The sequence below is a fragment of the Hoplias malabaricus genome, chromosome 9, assembly GCF_029633855.1.
Source record: "Hoplias malabaricus isolate fHopMal1 chromosome 9, fHopMal1.hap1, whole genome shotgun sequence".
Taxonomy (NCBI): domain Eukaryota; kingdom Metazoa; phylum Chordata; class Actinopteri; order Characiformes; family Erythrinidae; genus Hoplias; species Hoplias malabaricus.
Window position 1 is genome coordinate 9704919 of NC_089808.1, and position 23621 is coordinate 9728539.

Below are 23621 nucleotides of genomic sequence, written 5' to 3' on the forward strand. Positions count from 1 at the left end.
ATAAACTAAAGTGTTTTGACTGGAACAGATGGAGAGTTCCTTCTGGTCAGAGCCTGAAGCATCGTCCATTTGCACCTGCGGGTCAGTTTAGGAACGTGATCTGCTCAGACTGATGTCAGATATAGGTCATGTGCACAGCAGAACAACAAATAAGATTTGGGCCACTTTTACCTGCTACAGCTTTAGATTTGACTGAAGGTGTTTTTCTGTTAGGGTTAGTGTTAGTATTAGAGCTAATGATAGGCTAGTAGTAGTTACTATAGTTAGGAGATTTACTATAGTTACTAGTTAGAACTAGTACTTATGGTCACTGCTAGAGGTTAATATGAGGGTACGGTTATGGTAGGGGTAGAGTTTAGAGTTAGTGTGAGGGTTAGGATTAGGCTAGAAATAGTCATGGATTGTGGTTAGGGTAAGTCATGAAATGAATGGAAGTCTAGGTAATGTCCCACGAAACCATGGAGACAGAACTCTGTGTGTGTGTGTGTGTGTGTGTGTGTGTGTGTACGCACACTGCTGCTAGCCGCCCACAGAAGAAATCAGTGAGAGAGCGCAGTGTGGGCGATGTTAATACATAAATACTCATTTATGAAAATACACCTCCATTTATGATGCATCAGTAAATGACGGCCAGATGTTTCTTATTTCACACACACACACACACACACACACACACACACAAAAGAAACAAACAAGCAGATGAGTAAGAGTCTACATTCGCGACAATGAAAAAAAAAAAAAACACTACGTGTCCAAAAGTAGACACCTCTTCCATTTAGTGCAACCAATGGGACACTTTACACTGTGCTGAGAACTGTTTATATGAGTCCTCACACATAGCATTACCCAGCTGTTGCTTCTGAGGCTGCATACAAACAATTCTCACAACAATGTTCCACCATGAAGTGTAAATGCTTCCCTGAGAAGAAGAGGGATTATATGGGATTTTTCAGACAGAATCCAACATACTCCAAATCAGCCATAACATTAAAACCACACCCCTGCTTCTACATCATTGCCCATTTTATCAGCTCTACTGACCATACAGGTGGACTTTGTCATTCTACAATTACAGACTGCTGTTCCTCTGTTGCTCTATACACTTTGCTAGCCTGTTCTAAGTCCAGAGTCCAGCAGTTACACTGAAGGCTTTAAAACTCCAGGAGCACTGCTGTGTCTGATCCATTCATATCGGCAAGACACACTAACCCTGCGGGGCTGGGAATGATCCACCACCCACATCATAGCTGCTTTGTGGTGGTCCTATGGGTATTCTCACATTATGCAAAGCAACTGATGGACTACTGTATGGTCAATGGAGAAGACAAACTGAACAATGTCTATAGAAACTAGAAGGGTGGGTATATAATGTTTTGGAATGCACCTTATACCAAGAGAATAAAGTCTGTATATTGTCACGGTCCAGAAAGGCATTCATACATTGTCTGAAACTGCTTATCCAGTTCAGGGTGGCGGTGGGTCCTTAGCCTACCTGGAATCATTGGTCTACCTATAGGACCTATAAGTCAACACACGCATTCACTCACATGGACAGTTTTGATTCACCTATCCATCTACAAACGTGTGTTTTTGGACCGGAGCACCCGGAGGAAACCCACACGGACACAGGGAGAACACACCACACTCCTCACAGACAGTCACCCAGAGCGGGACTTGAACTCACAACCTCCAGGTCCCTGGAGCTGTGTGACTGTGACACTACCTGCTGCACCACTGTACCACCCCCAGAAAGACATGTATCTCCTGAATTATTTTATTTTCAATGGAAGTCAATGTAAAAATATTTTATTTTCAAGTAATTTTCAAATAAAATTTTTAAGCATTTCTATTGGTCCATTCAGCATGCCATTTTTACACAGTGTGAAGGACAGCTGCTGTGTTCAAATGATGCAATAAACTAAAAATCCACAACAATGGAGATACGTGTTTTTCTTAGGACAGCGACGATATGTTGAGATGTAAATGTGGTATAATTAAATTCACTTTAAACTAGCTGGGGTCAACAGGAGACCACCACATACAGGCCCTGAACCACACCCATCTTTGAGCGTAGGTGCCTGTGAGACTTGTGAGGAAAGGACCTGACTACTGTCCCTTATAATGTGGAGTCAGCTCATAGTGTTGATGAAGCACACTGCAGCACTATCACTGCCACTAGTGAAAATACAGCCGAGCAGAACGCTGACACAGCACACGCTGCATGGCACACAGAGAACAGCAGGAGGGCATCTGTATGTGAATTGAGGAGCAAAGCATCATGGGATGTGTAGGCTACACTGCCAAAATATGAAAAAGAAACAAGACACTACAAGTGAAATCCTAAGGGGTACCAGGACTAGACTGCTTTTTATAATTTTACCACAGCTACAAAATCCATAACGTAAAGGACCCAAGCACACTAACAATCCCTGATGTCACTGGAGAGCTTTCATTCTTTTTTTCTTAATAGAAGATCTTCCTAGAATATCAATTCTAGGAAAATATTTAAGGTTCTTTATATCTATACACTGATTGATCACTGGATTAGGAACACCTACTTTGTATCTTCACTCACTGTCCATTTTATCAGCTTCACTGACCGTACAGGAGCCCTTTGTAGTTCCACAATTACAGACTGTAGTCCATCTTTTGCTCTGCATACTTTCTTATCCCCACTTCACCCTGCTCTTCAATGGTCAGGACCACCAAAGGACAGGTATGATCTGGGTGGTGGATCATTCTCAGGTGGCAGTGGTGTGTTAATGTTTGTGTTCTGCTGGTATGAGTGGATCAGACACAGCAGTTCTGCTAGAGCTTTTAAAGCCCTCAGTGACACTGCTGGAATAAGAACTGTCCACCAACCAAAAATAACAGCATCTGATGAAGGACAATAGGACGACCAACACAAACTGTGCAGCAACCCACGAGCTACTATCTCTGACTTTACACCACAAGGTGGACCAATGCGGTAGATGTGGAAGGTGAGTAGAAACAGTGTTGAAAATCTCCAGCAGCACTGCTGTGTCTGATCCACTTGTACCAGCACAACACACACTAACACACCACAGCCACGTCATTGTCACTTCAGAGCTGAGAATTATCCACCACCCAAATCGTCCATCTATGATGAAATGGGATAAGAAAGTAAGCAGGAAAATATTAAATGCAGAACTACAAAGTTCTCCTGTAATGTCAGAGGAGTTGATAAAATGGACATTGAGTGTAAATATAAATACAAGGTTTTCCTAATCCAGTGACAGTTCAGTGTAAGTATATAAAAATGCAGCCAAAGTTTACACCAAAAAGGGTCTGATCTCTCTTCTACACTCTCTAACTGAGTCCATTTCTACTCTATATCTCATGTGATGACTGGTGCAGGCTAGTCAGGACCCCACTCATTCATCACAGTGGTGTAAGACTGCAGACAGCTCAAGCTGGCACTGGGTGGGACTCCATATATAGGAGCACTGCAATGTTGATAGGGAATAAAAAAAAAATCCCAACCCAAACCCAGGCAAGACGCCACTCCAGAAGCTCTATCAAGCTGTCAGCATCTCTTGCCCTGCTAAATAGCTAAGACATAAAGCCAACACTGACCAAAGGAAACGCCTCAAACCCCTGTTGTTTGTAATCCAGTTCACGTCCACAGTTAACCAAGCAGCAGCAGATGCTTTCAGCACCACGGCACTGTGGACAGCTCCTTATCGCCAAGAGGCACCTATAGGCAGTGCTGATATTTCACATACTCTATAATATAATTTAACATTCGTGATCAATATGATCTCAATAAGCTCGTGGTTAACACTTCCAACTAAAATGATCCCAAACTTATCAGCAGAACTCTTGTAAAAAAAAAACGTCCCCTTTCTGAACGCAGAACTCATTCAGCAGTAGGACTGTAGTAGAGTGCTGTTTTTACTCGCACTGACTCAGCTCTAAAAAGGATGCCAGGTCGCCATGGCAACAAGGGATGCAGCTCGATGCTCACTCGGCGTTTTGCACATCTGCAAACGGCAGGACGGTTGAGGTGGGAGGGTGGGAAAACATCACATAAGCCCATTACTGACATTTATTGGATTGGGGCCAAGCGAGCAAGCTCTCAAATCTGGCTGGGGGAAAAAAACAGCCATTTAGCGCCATTTGGTCGGGGCTAATATTTCGTCCTGAGTGATTATTATGTAACTGAGTTAGTCAGCTAGCGTGGTAATCCGACAGGGCTTAGGTAATCAAACATTTTAAAGCAGTCTCCAGCAAGATGTGCACTTTACATAAGGATTTACAGCAGCTGGGAGCTCACAGTCAACAGACAGCCACTGGAGTAACTGCATTTGCCAGGAATGGAGCATCTACACTGTGTAATGTAGTGGACAGTTGCGCTACGTCTCTTATTGTCATTTAAAACAGCCCATCGTTAAAAAAAACAGTACACTACTAAACCCAGTGATGGTGAAAAGAAAGCCTCCCATAAACCAACAAGCACTTCCAAAAACGCACTTCTTTATTCCAAAAGCAATGAAAGTGTTAAATGCAATTCAAACCTGGTTTAAAAAATAAACACGTGGATCCTCAGCTTCTATAGAAAACAACTCAACAAACCCGACCCGCCGTAAAACACCTGCCAAAGCGGGACCCCAGCTCAATAAGTGCTTACAGAGCCACCTGCACCTGCCCCGGAGCCGTACCTGTGGTGAGACTGAAGGTTGTCCTGCCCTCGCTCAGGTATGGAGTGTCGCTCTTGGAGCGGGCCCTGCGGACAGGCCTGCGGTCAGTGGCGTCCTCGGGGCAGCGCGCCATAGAGCCGCAGAGCCGCGGAGAGCACAGCGCTGGGGCCGGGGCACTCACTCACTACTGCCCCGGACACACCAGCGAGAAACACAGAGAGGGGAGGCACTGCAGGGTTGCCAGATTGGCTCGTCAGTTTCCAGCCAATTACAGTTAAAAGATCGCCCACGTCACTCTATCTCAGCCCCAGAGTGTAACTTCTCTCAGTGTACATAACGGGTCGAATTGATCGCGAATCGCGAATATTTATTTCAATTCTGCACGTGTCAGATTCGGCGATGAAGATTTCCAGTCAAACATTTGAAGTAGTTTCAGTCAAAACCAGGTCAAAACTAACAAAAATGTTAGATATTTCTACAGCGTCAGAAAAAGGCAGAAACAGATATAACACAAACACAACATAACTACACTGTATACTGTGTATGTTGATTCTATATAAAGTATCTGAAACTTCAGGGTTTCCACAATTCATTTCATTTTAGTAAAGTGCTTCACCTTTCATAATTCATTCATTTGTTTATCTTCTCTAACCACTTCACTTAAAAATATATTTTATGGCGGAAACAATCTTCCATACATTTATGGTACATGTTTACTTTTTATAATTACAGTCATAATTACTATTAATTACTATTTATTATTATTATTATTATTATTATTATTATTATTATTATTATTGGTGGTGGTTTGAATAATGTGGATGGTGCAGGTTTTTTAAAGCCAAGCTAACAAAAGTATAAAACACGATATCAGCGTAGTTTGCTTGAAATCGCAGATATTTAAATTTATGTATATGGCTAATATCAAAGGATCAATAAAAGTAGCCTGATTCATTTGATTAAAAACATCTTAAAACGCTTTATTCCCAGTTTGATGTGATTTTTTTTAAAGAGGGAAAGTGTACAATCTGGCAACTCCGGTTGTGTTTGTAGAGCGCATGCGCTGCATGCCTTTGAAACTGATTGAGAAGCAAGCGTTTCAATGAGAAGCTGGAGCTGTGTGTTTTTTAAGAAAGATTAGACTAGATTAGACCAACTTCATTTTCCCAAAGGAAATGTGTCTTGGACACGCTTATGAGGGACAGAGCAGGCTCCGTAGCTTTAAGAATAACTCTGTTGAATGTTTTATTGTTAAATTCATGTGATATTTTGGAAAAAGTGGGTAATTGCGTAGAGTTAGATTCCGTACATAACGTGTTTACTGCGTCACAATAAAACCTACAGTATAACGTAAACATTTCGGGTTATACAGAGTCTCATTCATCAAAGGTTGTTATTCAAGCTGCTTAAACGCACCATCTGCAGGCGACAGAGTGTAATTACGGTACAAATACAGATACCCCATTGAGATAATATTATTTGTGCGGGTAGAGCGTTCAAATACATATTCTACTGTTAGTAAATACAGACTGGTTACATTGCACACAAAAACATAAGCCAGTAAGTATTCATTAAATTATTTTAATATTTTCAATATGTTATTAAAACACTTTCAGTAGAGGTTTTTATTTGAACTGCGGAACATTCAGTAATTAAACCCATCCACACAAACACAACCGATTGACAAGAGAATGAATGACAGTGTCCCTGGGGCCGACGTGACAAAGCTGTATTGTGTCAATGTTGGACTCACTTCTAGAGCGAGAACAGCCTTGAAAAATCCTGTAGATGAAAGATGTTTCGTCCATTTGTCTGTTCACAGTAATGATGTATACAAGCTCCCATTGGATAACACCATACGTCATCAAGATCTCCACTTTCATTGCTATGTTGATGACATCCAGCTTTACATCTCAACTAAATCTATCACTAATGCAGTTTACTCAACGCTGACTAACTGCGTCACTGAAATTAATTTCAATCTGGTTTTAAAGCCCTCCATAACAAAGAAACTGTGCTTTTGAGAGTTTTTAAGTGATCATAGCATCCTTATCTCTCGTGTGGAGCACTGTATATGTATTAAAAGTACTGCTCTGTAGTGGTTTATTTATCAGACAGAAGTTTTTCTGTCAGCCTTGGTGAGTTTATTTCCTCTACAGCGCCTCTTTCGTGTGGGATCCCACAGGGTTCCATTATCGAGCCAATTTTATTTTCACTGTATATGCTCCCCTTAGGATCCTTCTTTATTTCCTTTAACTGCTATGCAAATGACACCCAAATTGACCTGCCCTTGAAGCAGAGAGATTCAAATTCTAAAACCTCTAAGGACATTAAAACCTGGATAGCAACATCAGTGAAAATAAAAGTGAAGTTTTCATATTTTGATGTAATGGTCTCTCTAATTCCCCCAAAAATCTAGGAGTGATAATGTATATTGAAATTGGATAAACAGATAACCTCTGTCATTAAATCTAGCTTTGTTCAGTAGAGGCGTTTATCCAAGGTCAAAACCTTTCTATGTTTTAATGATTTTGAAAGTGCTGTACACACTTTTGCTTCATCTAGACTTACGTTATTGTAATGTCCTTTATGCCGGTATCCGTCAAGCCTCCATCTCAAGGTTACAGTTGGTACAAAATGCTGCAGCTCGCCTCGTAACAAAAACATGCAAGCTAGAAGGTATTTCTCCCATGCTGTCTTCCCTTCATTGGCTTCCTGTGTGTCTTAGGATTGATTTAAACGTCTTATTGTTAATTCTATGTATAGGGTAGGTCCCTATCTACCTCTGAACTGTTGCAATCTTCTGTTTCATCAAGGTCACTCAGATCTGTTGATCAGCTTCTTCTGGTGGTCCCAGGTTGAAGCACTGGGGAGATCGGGCCCTTAAACTATGGAATGACTTGCAGCTGCATGTAAGGCTTCCTCCAAAATTGTCTGTTATCTTATTTTTATTCTTTGGCTTTTGATTTTGTATGGGATTTACTAATATTTCTTTATCATGTTATTTATATTTTGTTTTCCATGTTTTATCTGTTAACAATGTCTTATGTATTGCTTTTACTATATTTTGTTGGACAGCACTTGTTTTATTCATTCATTCATTATCTGTAACCCTTATCCATTTCAGGGTCACGGTGGGTCCAGAGCCTACCTGGAATCATCGGGCAGGAACACACCCTGAAGGGGGCGCCAGTCCTTCACAGGGCAACACAGACACACACACACTCTGACACTTTTGAGGAAACCCACGTGGACACAGGGAGAACACACCACACTCCTCACAGACAGTCACCCGGAGGAAACCCATGCGGACACAGGGAGAACACACCAACTCCTCACAGACAGTCACCTGGCGCAGGACTCGAACCCACAACCTCAAGGTCCCTGGAGCTGTGACACTACCTGCTACGCCACCGTGCCGCCCCAAGTAAATTTAAACTGTGATACATCAGAACCCATCAATGGCCCCAATCCCTCACAGAAACAACTCACAGCTTTTGCCTCACTGTTGATAATTCGTCGCTCTCTCCTTCCTCACACACCCATAACTATTGAGTCAGTTTTGACAGCAATCTCTCATTTGAACAATATGTAAATTGAATCACTAGTATTGCCTTTTTACATAAAAAAGCTCCATTGCTTACTTTTTTGACACTGACTTCCTTGCCTTTATCATATCCCGAACTGACATACTGCAACACTGTCTATAGCACATCACCCAAAATGGAAATAACCTTTAGCACATCCAGAACTGGGTGCATTATGGACAGAAGGCTCGTCGGTGCTGTGAATGTGAAGATGCATTTTCTGAGAATGTGAAGTGGCTTCAAGTCAGACAGTCACTTATTGAGAAGTCCTTATATTCAGAAGCGCTTGCTTAAACTCAATAAAAAATCATTTACTGGTTTTATTATTTTGATTATTTTAGTTTTATCATGTTTTGTTATAAAACAGTCATTAAACTTACACACAGTAGTTTGGATGTATCAGGAAATGTGTACTAAAGTTAGTCTAAATGTGGACACCCCTGGCCAATAGAAGATGGCTGATCATTTCTATGTTAAAATGGCAGTGTTCCAAGATAATCTCAAACTGATCAATTCAAGCAGCCAAGGTTTCTTACATCATAAATCTTTTCTGTCAATATGTGGTGCTCCAGTGTCCTCCCACAGTCCAAAAACACATGTTGGTAGGTGGATTGGCGAATCAAAAGTATCCGTAGGGGTGAGTATGTGAGTGAATGTGTGTGTGTTTGTGTGTGTTGCCCTGTGAAGGACTGGCGCCCCCTCCAGGGTGTATTCCTGCCTTGCACCCAATGATTCCTCTGGACCCACAACTGGATAACCGCTTACAGATAATGGATGAATGAACCAGAGATGAGGAACACTATATGAGGTTTAACGGAATACTAGGTAAAATTTGGTATTTTTGCTCATGTGTTGTCCCTACAATTGCAGAGTGTAGAAGGGCTACCTCCAATAAGCTACACAGTGCAGTTGTTGCACTACTAACCCAAAATGGTAATGGCGGAGGCTATCTTTCTCTACAGGTCAGTGAAGAATCACAATGATTTTGAAGTTGTAATTTTAGGGCTTAAAGAAAAACCCATTCCTTTCCTATTTATAATGCTACACACTGTTTCTATACTATAAACTATACTATAAACTTTGCCAATATACACTTTACACTGTATACACTGTTTTTAAACTGATCCGAGTGTCGTAGGCCTGTGTTTGTGGCAGCAGCTCCGCCCCGTCACGGGTTCGCCCTCGGCGGCTGTAGTGGGCGGCGTTGCGCCGCTGTGCTCTGAAACCTCCGGACAGAGGGCGAAGGAGAATCTCACAGCGATAAGTGTTTACTGAAGTTTACTAGAAGCAAATAGCACATTTTACCTGCACACGGTGAGAGAAACACTTATTTTTTTAAACCACTCTTTAGTCTCAGTTCTCTGTTTATAAGCTTTTAAACGAGGGGTGTGATTCTTCAATCTATGGTCTGTATGAAAATCAGAAATCTCTGGAGTAACTCTGAACCCACTGCAGAGTCTTAACTTCACCTTCTGCTCGTACGACAATGACGCTTTAGAGAAACCTGTTTATTAAACGGTTAAAACGTTGTCTCGGTGACTGTTTTTTGGTATGTTTCGTTGCTGTGTTCAATTGTTAAACGATTTGTTGATTAATTGCTCATAATTAGCAGGGCATTGTTGTTATTAAAGTGTCTTGTTTAAGTTAAAGTTTTGTCGTTAACGTTAAGTTGTTGAAGCTTGTTTCTTTTTGAGGTGAAACATTTTTTAAACGGTACAGCTGTTTTTAAGGTAAACTTTTTTGTTGTTTTAAGCTGTCCTTTCCACCTTAAATGTTACAGCACGTTGGCTTCTTGTCCATTCCACCTTAAATAATGAAGCCGTTTTACAAAGTTGACGCTTTGAAGTTGTCTTCTTACATACTTTCTCCATTCCAATGGAAGCAGCGATGTAGTTTTTAAAAGCTGAACCTGTCTTTTTCTTATTTGAAACTGATAATTTCACTTTAAATAGGGCAGTTTTAAGTTGCAGCGCTGCGTGCTGTATTGGAAAGTTAATTCCACCTTAAATAGTTCAGCAGCGTTAAGTTGAAGCGCTGTGTTTATCTCATATGAACTGTAAATGCCACTTTAAAATGTTAAGCAGGTTTGAAATGTTTACGTTTTGAAATTGTCTTAATGTAAACGTCATTTCCGCTTTTTGTGGCGCTATAGTGTTAAACTGTCAAATTGGCTTGTCCGTTCCACCTTAAAATGCGCAAGTAGCGAGTTTCGCTTCATAAACTGCCCACATTCAGAAAGCACATGCTGCACCGTCTTAAGGTGGAACGGGGAATTGGAAAAGAAGCCGGTTTCTGTGTTTTTATTTAGCTCAATTTAAAGTGATTCATAAATGTACCTCGTTGAATACATTTCCAAAGCGACAACAAACCCGACAACATATAAGAACGTTATTGTATAACAGTATAATATCGTTTACAGACTCATTTACCCGTCTGTCCGTTTACACAGAGACTTAAATTATATTGTGAATTCAGGCAGAGTCAGTGATTAAGGCGCTGTGTTTGTGTGCTCCCGCGCACGTAGAGTGGATTGTCTTCAGAGAAACTCGCCCAAAGGCACGTAGGGTGTGAGATGGAGGTCAGGCTGTGTCCAACCCCCCACCCCTACACTAAAGAATGGGCTTTAAATGGGGGGGGGGGGGGGTACTATTTTTTTTTTCATGTTATAGCATTTAGTGTGGATGTATGTAGAGTATAACGCAACCTTAATCTGCAGCAGCAGTCTGGAGCTCAGACCTGACGTCAATAGTAAAAAGTCCTCAGACCGCAGACAGTGGAGGAGATTGTGGAGTTAATAAGACGGAATGGCACTCGCATAATCACAACTTTAACAGCTCACAATAATCCACAGATGGGGTAGACACCATAAAATACAAATGCTAGACATTCACGGTTAAATGTATTGCTGAACTCTGTAAATAAACGTCTAGAGGGAAGGCTAGGTTTACATTCCATGCAAACATTTGCCTGGCCATAAGTATTCAAACCTGATTTAAGTAGTAACTGTTTATTCAGATTCATAGAGTCCCTTAAAGGGATCACCACCAGAAATTTCAGTAAACTTTAGTGGTTCAGAGAAACACAAAGTCATTCAGTGTAGTTTGATGTGGATTCATGAATTCACAGTGGCGATGACAGGACAGAGGTGTGTAAAGAATGATAATGAGTTTAACTTGTATTATTACTCATAGATTATGTGACACATTGCATGAAATATAAACATGACAAAAAAAAAGGCAAAGACTTATATTTGGGGTATAGAAAAGTTGTTTTTGTTGTTGTTTGGGGACAAACCAGAACTAGCCTATTAGTATCACCAGTAGAAAGAAGTCAAAGGAGTCTGACACTCCAAATGACTTTCTCCTCCACCACTGGACTGCAGCAATTTTGAAAAATCAGGGATTATCTTACTAATGGCTCCTAAAATCTTACAGATGGGAATCAACTCCATGAGACACACACAAACCAAGCTATACGCTACAAAGGGCTATTGGGTTTATTTCTAAAATCCTTAAGTACTTAATAGAAATAACACTTTACAAATTACAATGAAAAAAAACATTAAATAAACATTGTAAATGGATGATAAAGTAATTGGAACATTTTAATTTTTTTGCTCAGAAGGTGCTATGATTGATGACAGCATTTTACGGAATAAATAAGAAATGAATACATGCCTTTATCTTATCAAAGACAGAACAAATGCAGGCAAAGTGCCTAAACCATCCTCTGAATATTTCAGTCCAACAGCTTTGTCCATATTTCTCAGAAATATATGAAATCATGGCCTTGAAGGTGGTGCATCACTAAATATATAGATAAGAATGTGGCAGAGAGAGTTTTGTTCTTTGATGGAAACCATTTTTGTCTTAGTTTTTTATGACACTTCACTGAAAACAGGCTTCTGACAAAATCTTCTATTACTTACCAACTGTTTTAGTTATTTTTCCCCACTGTCTCCCCTAGCAGAAAGAAGATGATCATACGGCAGCTCGCGCACAGGACTCTGCTTTCTCCTTTGGAATGTGGAGCTCTAAAAGCACTGGTGGGAGCAGCGAGACCAAACTCAGGTATTTACACTGAATCTCATGTGTTTATTCGTTCCATAGAGATTCAGTTGACATTATTACTGTTAGAAATTATATGATTCAGTAAATCTGTAGTGCATATACAAGTCATTTCTGTGTTTTTTACGTCTGACGCAAGTATGTAGGCTGGTTGCCAGAACAAGGCTTTAGTGTAGTAGCCTACAGGCCTCCCTTAGGAATTATCGGCCACAGCTCTTTAGGATTTTAATAAATGTAATCTCTACATACCGTTGTCTTCATATGTATATATGTGTATATAGATCACAGTGAAAGCAAAAATACAAACAAAACTGTGGTTTTACAACAGTTACAATGGCACGGTTTAACATGTCAAAAACACATTATATTTTGCTGTAATCACAACTAATGAGTATAGCCCTTTTTGACATGTTAAACTGTGCCATTGTAACTGTTGTAAAATAACAGTTTTGTTTGTATTTTTGCTTTCACTGGGCTCATTAGACGCTATTAGATTATAAATAGTCCCCCACTGTGTTGTTCCAGACATGGCAGAATTCCGTGAGGTGTTCTCCAAAGCCAAGCACATAGCCATTATTACTGGAGCTGGAGTTAGTGCAGAGAGTGGAATGCCCACCTTCAGAGCAGCCAGCGGCCACTGGAGGAGATGGAAGACACAAGTGAGTGTGTGTGTGTGAGATAGAGAATACATTCGTGAACACTTTCAGGTTGTTTCTTGTAAATTTGAACATGTTGGCACAAGTAAATAATAAACATTCATTTATTCATTCATTCATTCATTGTCTGTAACCGCTTATCCAGTTCAGTGTTGCGGTGAGTCCAGAGCCTACCTGGAATCATTGGGCACAAGGCGGGAATACACCCTGGAGGGGGCGCCAGTCCTTCACAGGGCAACACACACTCACACATTCACTCACACCTACGAACACTTTTGAGTCACCAATCCACCTACCAACGTGTGTTTTTGGACTGTGGGAGGAAACCGGAGCACCCGGAGGAAACCCACGCAGACACTGAGAGAACACATTACACTCCTCACAGACAGTCACCCAGAGGAAACCCACGCAGACACTGAGAGAACACATCACACTCCTCACAGACAGTCACCCAGAGCGGGACTCGAACCCACAACCTCCAGGTCCCTGGAGCTGTGTAACTGCGACACTACCTGCTAAATATATTTACAGAAACAATTTCTCATGCAAATGTTCTTTCACTTGTTCTATTGCTTCTGTAGGACCTAGCAACTGCTCAGGCGTTCTCACGAAACCCATCTAGAGTGTGGGAGTTCTACCACTACTGGAGGGAGCTGGCCCTGAAGGCAGAACCCAGTGAGGCCCACAGGGCCATAGCAGAGTGTGAGGCACGTCTCAGTAAGCAAGGCCGATCCGTGGTGGTCATCACCCAGAACACGGATGAACTGCATCACAGAGCTGGCTCCAAACATGTGCTGGAAGTTCACGGTGAGGACTGGGTGTTGTAGCCTTTGTAGCATTAACACTAAGGTAGAAACTAACTAGGGAATAGTCATTGAATGTTAATTTGAAAATTAAATGATCATTTTTGATAATGTAGTAACAAATGATAAGGGGCACCCTGAGATGTTGAACATTGCTGAAACTTCTGCATGTTGTGTATGGAATTTCTTCTAAATGAAAGTAGTTCTTTAAACGTCTTGCTTTATTTCATGTTTTCAAGTAAGTTCATGTTTCATGTCGTGTCGTTTCAGGCAACGTTTTCAGAACCAGGTGTTTAAGTTGTGCAGATGTGGATACCAGCCACCACAGCCCCATCTGTACTGCTCTTGAGGACAAAGGGTAAAACAAGCCTGAAAGACTCTGTATGACATTGTATAAAGTTTAGATTTAAATTATTGCCCCATTTCTTTGTAAGAAAGCCGCTAAACTAAATTTTCCATTTTAAATTACACATGTATAGGTTAGTGTTGAACCCTTCGCAGCAAGGTTAATTATATAATTCCTGTTGCAGCCATCCTGACCCAAACTGCAGAGATGCTGATATTCCTGTGAAGAATTTACCGAGGTAAATAGAGATTTCTTAAAAGATCCCATGATTTTCAAAATGTCAGTATAATTGATTAAATTATAAGCAGGGCCTTTCACAATGTTTTCTAGACACTTTACAAATACGCTGCCTAACATCTGAGACATTGTTTAACAGTATTTTTGAGGAAAGAATTTGGTATAACAGGTGTTTCAAAACCTGTTAATGGCAAAGTAATACAGAATTTTTTTTATTCTTTTAGATTTACTTTTAATGTTTTGAACTCAGCAGTGCATATAAAATGCTGGATGTGCACGGTTAACTTGTGGAAAATGAAACACAACACCTGTCTAATAGGCGTCTTGCATGTGAATAACGGTACCTCTAAATTTGAGTTTAGCTTATTGCTAGGCTATTGTCATGAATAATGTGGGTTATTTAGCTAGATACTGTCATAACAGTCAGTCATAACAGTGTTTTACCGTGGCGTTGTTCAGCTGTTGAGCTCGGGTTTTTCCGTCAATTTAATAAAATTGTCAGTTTTAAAGCAAATTAAGCATGCTATTTTCATTTTAATTCATACATATATATGTCAGTAACTAAAATAATGTGAAATATTCATGGACGTCCATTGTGGTGCTTAGCCTTTAAGTTTATCCACAATTAACTATTTCATATTAAGCCATGCTTGAGTGTGTACATATGAATGTTTAAATAATGCGAATAAAAACTGACGTCAGTAAAAACATCCTGAAATCTATCGTTGTGTTCGCTCTGTCTAGTGGAAGTGGTAGAAAGCTGAATATCCACTAGATGGCAGAATGCTAAACATTAAAATGAATGTTTACAGCGCATGTCCACACCGCCATAAGATGGCGGTAGAGTACTACAATTGACTTTTGAAGCGAGACTCATTTCCTTGTAGCCCTCTGTTGCAATGAATGAATGAGTTCAGTCTGAACGTACAATGGTAATTTGATCCTAAAAATCTAGGTTCATGTTTCACATTAATTGCTTGTTTTGTCCACGCTGCAGGTGTGATAAGGGAGGTTGCGATGGCCTTTTGAGGCCGGATGTGATCTGGTTCGGGGAGACGCTGGACTCTCATGTCCTCACCAAAGTAGAGAAAGAGATGGATGCCTGTGACCTCTGCCTTCTGGTGAGATTATTGGGTTCTCTGGGAGAATATAAAAGACTTGAAACAAAAATGTCTACACTGCTACACTGAACATTAGTTTTAAAGGGCCCTTTTAACGTTAAATAATGTGCTGCTCCCATCCCAGTCAGTTTATGTGTCCTGTCACAGAAAATATCCATTTAAATGTGGTCAGTTGATTTGGAACAGCCATGGCCTAGAGCCATGGTCTCAACCTCTGGACAGGCTGGAAAAATATTTGTTGGCGTAGTGAAGGAACAGTGCTCTCTCATCCATCAATATCCATAGCATAAGTGCTCTCTAGCAAGGCACTCAATGCCCTCAAGGTGATTAATACAGTATAACTGAAGTTATAAGGAGTAGGAAAAGGAAAGTGAAATACAAAGAAAATGGAGGATATGGGTCCTTTAACAATTGACACAATAAAGTAGAAATTCCTAAAATCTGTCTTCATTAGACTGGAGTATTTGTTTAGATCTTTCTGTGATTGCATGGCTGTGTCTTCACATTGCTGCTAGTGGGTTAGTGGATTATGGCAAAAACAAAGCTAAGGTAAGCGGTTGAGTTGAACTCATTGTCCTGCTTGTGTGTGTGTGTGTGTGGTTTGCTGGCTAAATTGCAGGTTGGGACGGCCTCTGTGGTGTTTCCCGCTGCTCTATTTGCCCCCCAGGTGGCATCCCGGGGCGTTCCAGTGGCTGAGTTCAACATCCGGCCAAGAGCAAACACATCCCCATTCAAGTGAGCCATAGATATTGTTTTAATAAACACACACAAACAAAGCTTTAAATGCATGTGTAACATTAAATATTTTTAACATATTTGCTCCACACTGTTTTAAAGCAATAAATCTAAATATAATAAATCTATAATTTATTTAGAATCTGCTGTAGATGTACTGTCAAATAATTATTTTGTATGTAATTATTGAGTGACTGTACGATAGTGACTCTTGTCTGTTATGAATTTGTTTCAGCATTTAAACGTGTTGTTTATATTAATGACTTCCGTGGGAAAAAAACAAAATCATTGACTGTACTGTAAACGTGGGATTACAGGTTCCATTTTCAGGGTCCGTGTGCTGTCACCCTGCCTGCTGCTCTGGAGCGCCATGAGTCTGAGGTCATCTGAAGCCCCCTGTAGCCTTCTACAACAGGGCTTTAAAAACACCTCGGGGACGCTGTTCAAATGCAAGCATTTACACCACAGAGACACACCAGCACTGGAAAGTTAACGCTTCCCTCCTACTACAGACCATTCTGCTTTAAAAGATATTTTCCCCGAAAGGCAAAGTGGACCAGTTACAAATCTGTTATATCACCCACACGGGAATCGTTAACTCGTGCTAGGAAATTAGGAAATCTGGATAGAGTCTAATTTTATTACTGGTGTAATATGATAGATCCTGTTCCAAGATAAAGTGTGCCCCTGGGACACCATTTTATCGAGAGTCATTTGTTGATCTGTGCGGAAATGCAGATAATAGTGCTTTATTCAGGTTTCGCTTATTTGTATTTTGACGCTCATAACATCTCACCAACACTAGCAAAGTTGTAGTTCATACAAAAACCGTGTGCTGCAGATAATAAAAGTCGGTAGGCTTTGTTCCTTGTTATGAACGTAAGTGCTTTTAAGAAAGACTTGTTTATGGAGCCAATGTCACAATAAAACAACATTTCCCATTTATTTGACATAAACTGATGGTTAGTATTCCTTTATCTGTACAGTCCATATATACTTTTAAGGCTGCTTAATGATCTGCATTCATTGTCTTTGTGATATGAAGAATAATCAATGATTTACATATATTTGTCTGTTCTGTCTAAAGAAGTTTAGCACCGTCAATTAGTGCTGAATATTTTAGGAGTGTCTCAGCCTGGATTGCTTTTTGAACAGGGATAAAGGCAGACAGGAGTTTATTTACTTATCAGTTGTAAAGGCACTCTGTATTAAAATAAAAACTGTTTACTTCTTAGAGATAAAATGTTTCAGATTGATCAAGTAAAATAAACCATTAGCAGCCACAGTCATTTTCTTAGCCTTTTAGAAAAGGCTGTATTCCAGCATTATAGGAATGTACCTTACAGCTAGCTTCACGTGTTTAAACACTACGTCTGTCTGTGTTTACCATAACCATTTTGTATTGTTGACTCTACAGTGGCTTTTGAGTGAGTTCAAGTGGTGTTTTGATATTCTTGCTACTTTATACACTCTAAACTGGAATCTATGCTGTATTTTTGCTGCTTAAAAAGGTGAAATTGTGTGTTTGATTTTCTTTTATGAGAGTTTGGGAGTTTAAAAACTAGTGCTATGTTTTAGAACTTGTTTTGAATGTAATGTACCTGGGATGTATCAATCTGTACCTATAAGGTTCAGCTGTCCATATCTTTCTATGAACCCATATTCCGCGCATTCCATATATTCACTCCAGAATTTCCTAAATTCATAATAGTTTACTTATCTGTTTTAACATACAACTGCTCAACATAGTGGTACGCCACTGATGGGATCATTTTCAAAGTCGTATCTAAAGGGGAATTGCAGCGATCTTTCATAATTCCATTGTTGAAATCTTTATATGTTGGTAATGGTAATATAGGTTTTCTTCCTTTCTATAGTGTGGTCTTAGACATTGATTTGTGTGATCACTTCTTGTAGAGTCTCCATAAAAACCACCATGCACAGCGTCAAGTGTCAGCCAGAGTGTTGGAGCTGCAGAATGGTCAAAAACTTCTAATCAAGCGCTAGCACTTGACCTCATTAATGCTCTCATGCCACAGATTCCCACAGAGGTATTCCAACGTCTAGTGTACATTTTTCCCAGTAGAGTAGAAGCAGCACGTTTTTCAGTATGTAATTATGCAGGACTTTTGAGAAATCAGTGGAACACACATGGAATCATTCTACATGTTATTAATGATTAAAAAGGACCAGTCCTGTACTTGAGTTTATATTTGATAACTGTCAAAGAGGGCTATTGCTGCCAAAGATGATTTACTCGATGGTGGACCACATATTTTACAGGGATACTCTGCTGTGATCAAACCCTGAGGAAGTATTAGAGACAATGAGAGGAAAAGAAAAAGGTTGATGTACGTGTACGTAGCCAAAATGTCATCAACTAGTGGAGATTCTTTTTTTATTTTGAAACTGGAACTGTTCCACGTGTATGGTTTATGTAATATGACAAATGAACACTGCAGTTACATTTCATGCCTCTATGTCTCAGTAAATGTCAGTGCAATCTGTCGCCTGTTTTATGTGTCAGTGAGTGGTTTTTCTGCTCTTGCGGAAACCATTTATGTGTGTGCACAAAAATAAACTGCCACAGCCCCTTTTTCCAAACCCTCATAATACTGACTTGTGCCTAATTAATATTCTTGAAAAATGTATTTCTTTTGTAGTAGAATTTACTGTGAAATCAACATCCTGCTCATACTTAAAATCTAATATTAATATCACTGTCAAATATTGGTTGGAAACTAAATTATTCAACACACTGGAGTAGTTTCCGAACAGGGATATAGCCTAGTCCTGCACTACACAGCATTCTGAACTGTGATTTATTATTTTTTTTATCCATTGAGAGGAGGACATAGTTCAGGACTAGGCTTAATCCCTCTCTGGGAAACAGCCTTTATACATTTAAATAGATACCGCCTAGCATGCTCTTTTATTGGTTGAGACTCCACAGGCTGAACAAAAGGCATTACACATCAGATTATTTAGACAAATACTATTTAGAAAGGGACCAGTGAGTGGGATCAATTGTTTAGGACTTCAGAGGCTACACAGAAGGCATTACATATGAGATGAACCTAGTGTGTGGGATGTATTTTTCAAGCAAAAACATAATTTTAGAGCTATTTTTACATATGAATTCCAGAGAATCGGGTCTGGAGTTCTTTAATGGATGTAGTGCACAGCAGGAGATTTTCTACATTCTCAGAACTGTAAATGTTCTGTGTGCTTTTGCAGCGTTCTCAAAAAATACTTTGGGAACTAAATTTGTGCTAGCGGGGGACAAGTGTTGCTGAAATTAATTAATTACAGTGCATGTGTGAAAGGGGCTCAAGTCTCCTGAAGCTACATTGCTAACTGTAAATACAAGCCACTGCCCAAGTAAGTTTTTGTCAAATTTTAGAAATGAAAATGTGATGAAAGCACCGGAAGGGTATTTTGTTCCTGAAAACTATAACATGTAAGCTAAAACATGTTTGTGTCTACTAGAAATTACAAGAAAACAATGTAATTTACAAGCTTCTTTGCTAACAGGAAAACTTTAGTTTAAATAGTTTTGCTCCCGGGCTCCAGATTCAGTTGCAGAGTGTAATTTTTACAGCACAGCCATGAAATCAAACTGTCGTCCAACTGCAGTTTCTGCAGTGCTAAGTCCAGAATAGCAATGACAAAGGCCCTGTTGTCAGTAGACCATCACAATGCTGTCTGAAGCTATAATTTAACACAATATAATATAACACAGCTCCAGGGACCAGGAGGTTGTGGGTTCATGTCCCGCTCCGGGTGACTGTGAGGAGTTTGGTGTGTTCTCCCTGTGTCCGCATGGGTTTCCGCCGGGTCCTCCGGTTTCTTCCCATGGTCCAAAAACACGTTGGTAGGTGGATTGGTGATTCAAAATGGGTCTGAATGCGTTGCCCTGTAAAAGACTGGAGCCCCCTGGGTAGGATCCAGACCCACCGTGACCCTGAACTGGATAAGGGTTACAGACAATGAATAGTTTTAAGGTTAAAAAAAAAATACTGCTTAGTCTTTCTTTAACCTAGAAGAACTATTATCATGTGGATGGTTGTTAGTGCTAACACATTGTCCCAAATTGCTAGCACAAATCAAGATTTGGTAAAATGCAAACTGAATATAAATGTTAGCATCCTTGCTAGCTAACAGCTCCTGGCAAAGTGCATATTCTAAAAATACACTTAAACAAATCAACATCAAATTCTACTTCACATTGTGGTAAAGTAATACTGGGGACATTTGAGGGGGCATCCCGAGTTTCACTTGGGAAAGTAAAGGATTTAATAATTGTCAGTAACAGTAGGTGCTAATGATACTAGCTTTAAGCAGGTAAGAAATCTACAAACCTGGATCCTTTAGCACCCATTCGAACATTTTTGTGGTGGGAAAATGTACAGTTTTAATGGGTTTCAGGGGTATTTTTCAGTAGCTTACAGAAAATAGTTCAGTAATACAGTAATTGATTTTAAAATATATGACTTGTGTAACATTTCCCCATTTTTTTAGGCCTACTCTATTTTTAAAATTATGTCACACCCCAAGTGCTGTTAGATCTCTCTCTCTCTCTCTCTCTCTCTCTCTCTCTCTCTCTCACTCACACACTTTGTGCCAAGGATGTTGAGAGGAGTCAAAACGAGCCTGTCCCTCATTCATTAGAGCATAATTTCATCTGCATGATGGCTCTTGGCTGGTGGCAGTCAAGATTTTTAATGAGAGTATTTCTCTCATTCTAATCACCCTCACAGGCTCTTAGTGTTCTGCTAAATGTAAATGGTGTGATATTGGTGCAGATGTGACATATGTGCTTAAATATGACCGTTTTTTGAAAATCGAGTCTTGTTTTTCGAAATTAAGATTAATATCATCAATTATACATGAGACTCATTGGTCAGTCAACTATACAGGTGCCTTAAAGGGTTGTTTTTGCGATGCCATAGAAGAATCACGTTTGGTGTGGATTTGAATATATTTAGCCACAGGAACCTGAGGTCAGGATTAAACATCACAAGCAGTCCCCCAAATGAATTGGACTGAAGTCCAGTATGCCAGGGAATGCAGTTCCTCTACTATACGGGCCAATGCTGGGGGATTCATACCAAACTTGCCCCTGCTTGGCATTAAATATGGGCATGCAAGCTCAGCCAAAAACTCTAAGCAATGTATGTATATGCACAGCACCGAATGTATAAATGATAATGGGACATTAATATCAGGATAAAAATAAAGTATAATATGGTGTACATAACAATGTACATTGCAGGTACATTATTGGTCTCCAAACGCACCAACAGTGTAAATATACCTTTAAGGGCACAGCGCTGGTTTTAAAGTCCATTTGTGTTCCCTAATGATACATTACATTCTCATCTCCAGAAAGAGAGGTATATATTTTTAATCTTTTATTATAGAACTGTGTAAAGTAAAAGAACATAAGTCCTGGAAATTAAAAGTGGTGTATGAAATTAACACAATTTAAAAATCTAGAGGGCGGCACGGTGGTGCAGCAGGTAGTGTCGCAGTCACACAGCTCCGGGGGCCTGGAGGTTGTAGGTTCAATTCCCACTCTGGGTGACTGTCTGTGAGGAGTTGGTGTGTTCTCCCCGTGTCAGCGTGGGTTTCCTCCGGGTGCTCAGATTTCCTCCCACAGTCCAAAAACACACGTTGGTAGGTGGATTGGCGACTCAAAAGTGTCTGTAGGTGTGAGTGAATGTGTGTGTGTGTGTGTCTGTGTTGCCCTGTGAAGGACTGGTGCCCCCTCCAGGGTGTATTCCTGCCTTGCGCCCAATGATTCCAGGTAGACTCTGGACCCACCGCGACCCTGAACTGGATAAGGGTTACAGATAATGAATGTCCCTCAGTTTTTTTCCCTTTTTGAGCAGGTGTATGTTACTCGGCTAAACAGAGAAAACCTGCTTTCTGGAATATTCCTCAAGTCTCACAAATATTTGCTTAAATATCCCTTCTTTGTTAAACTGGATTATTTTATTATACGTACATATAAAAATGTGCTAAAATATATCATTTGTATTTGGTGGCTGTTCAGATTGGAAGTGAAATCCATTAATTTAATGAATTCATTTAAATCTTTATTGTTTATTGTTAATTTGTTTGAACAAAGGAGAATGGGTCCCCCAAGACTTGAGCCTTGGTTCTTTCCAAGGTTTCTTCCTACAGCTTCGAGGGAGTTCTTCTTGCCAGATTGGCTCGCTCACCTGGGGATATTAATTAAAAATTTGGTTTAATTCTCCACTTCTGTAAAACTGCTTTATGACACCATCAGTTTGTAAATAGCACTATACAGAGAACGGATGGTCGGAGAATTTTGCACCTCACTTTATGTGTGTTTTCCCTGTTAGCTGTTTTGTTTTTCCACTCAGAGCTTCAAGAGAGCTGTAAACGTCTGAGATTGGTCTCCGCTGTGTGTCTGTCAAACGTGGCTCAGCTGACACAGAATAGGCTTATCTATCTAGGTGCTTTCTATTTATAGCAGCCCTCAGTTCGCCACCTCTCACAATCATTCAGTGCAGGCTGTGGGTGTTTACACACACACACACACACACACACACACATATGCACACACACATACACCTTCTCTTCACTTTTCTGTCCCCTGTGCGTATAAAAAAGTGACAGTGTGCAGAAAAGGTAATCTGTTTTTTTTTTTCATTTTTAACCTCCCTCTCTCTCTCTCTCTTTCTCTCTCTCTCTCTCTCTCTCTCTCTCTCTCTCTCTCTGTTTACTCAGGCCACGACACCCCAGCTCACGTTCACTGCTAATCTGTCGCCATGGGAACCTTTTCTCATTTAAAGAGCCAAGACAGTTACCCACCAGCATCCTATCACTTTCATCTCACTACAACGACTTGAGAGAGAGAGAGAGAGAGAGAAAGAGAGAGGGAGGAAGGGAAGGAAGTAGAGAGATCGAGAGAAAGACAGGGAGAAAGAGGGAGGGAGGGAGATGAATAGTAAGAGGCAGGGAGGGATGGAGGGAGATGGAATGACAGGGTGATGGGGAGGAAAAGAGACAGACAGAGAAGGAGGGACAAAAAGGGAGAGCGAAAGTGAGCTGGAGAAAGACAGAGAGAGGGAGGGAGGGAGACCGAGAAAGAAAGGGAGAGAGGAAGAGAGAGACGGAGAGAAAGACAGCCGATGATGAATAGAAAGATAGAGTCAAAGTGAGGTGGAGAGAGAAAGAAAGAGAGGTTAATCTACACTAGACCCTAGAAGCATTTAATAAATAATGTATTGAAAATTCAGTATTCTGAAATATTAAACAAAATTTTAAATGAAGAAAAATGATGACTGTCCTAATGTTGTGCTACATCCAAATGACACAAGTTGGAAGACAGGAGAAGTGATGGAGTGAGTGGCTGATTGGTGCTGATCGTTTGAAA

The 23621-nt window shown here is 40.3% G+C and overlaps 1 protein-coding gene across 2 annotated transcripts; it reads left to right on the forward strand.

The window, feature by feature from the left end:
• Positions 1 to 9411: 9411 nt before the first annotated feature.
• Positions 9412 to 18820, forward strand: LOC136707769 (NAD-dependent protein deacylase sirtuin-5, mitochondrial). Of its 2 annotated transcripts, none has more exons than XM_066682018.1 (9): positions 9412 to 9562; positions 12218 to 12318; positions 12841 to 12974; positions 13553 to 13778; positions 14045 to 14132; positions 14305 to 14358; positions 15355 to 15478; positions 16098 to 16213; positions 16531 to 18820. In XM_066682018.1, the coding sequence occupies exons 2-9, from the start codon at positions 12225 to 12227 to the stop codon at positions 16601 to 16603; spliced, it is 909 nt and encodes a 302-aa protein (XP_066538115.1). In that variant the 5' UTR covers positions 9412 to 9562; positions 12218 to 12224; the 3' UTR covers positions 16604 to 18820. The 2 variants fall into 2 exon arrangements, with proteins under 2 accessions (XP_066538115.1, XP_066538116.1); XM_066682019.1 differs by having other exon boundaries at positions 9428 to 9562; positions 12215 to 12318.
• The last annotated feature ends 4801 nt before the right edge of the window (positions 18821 to 23621 follow it).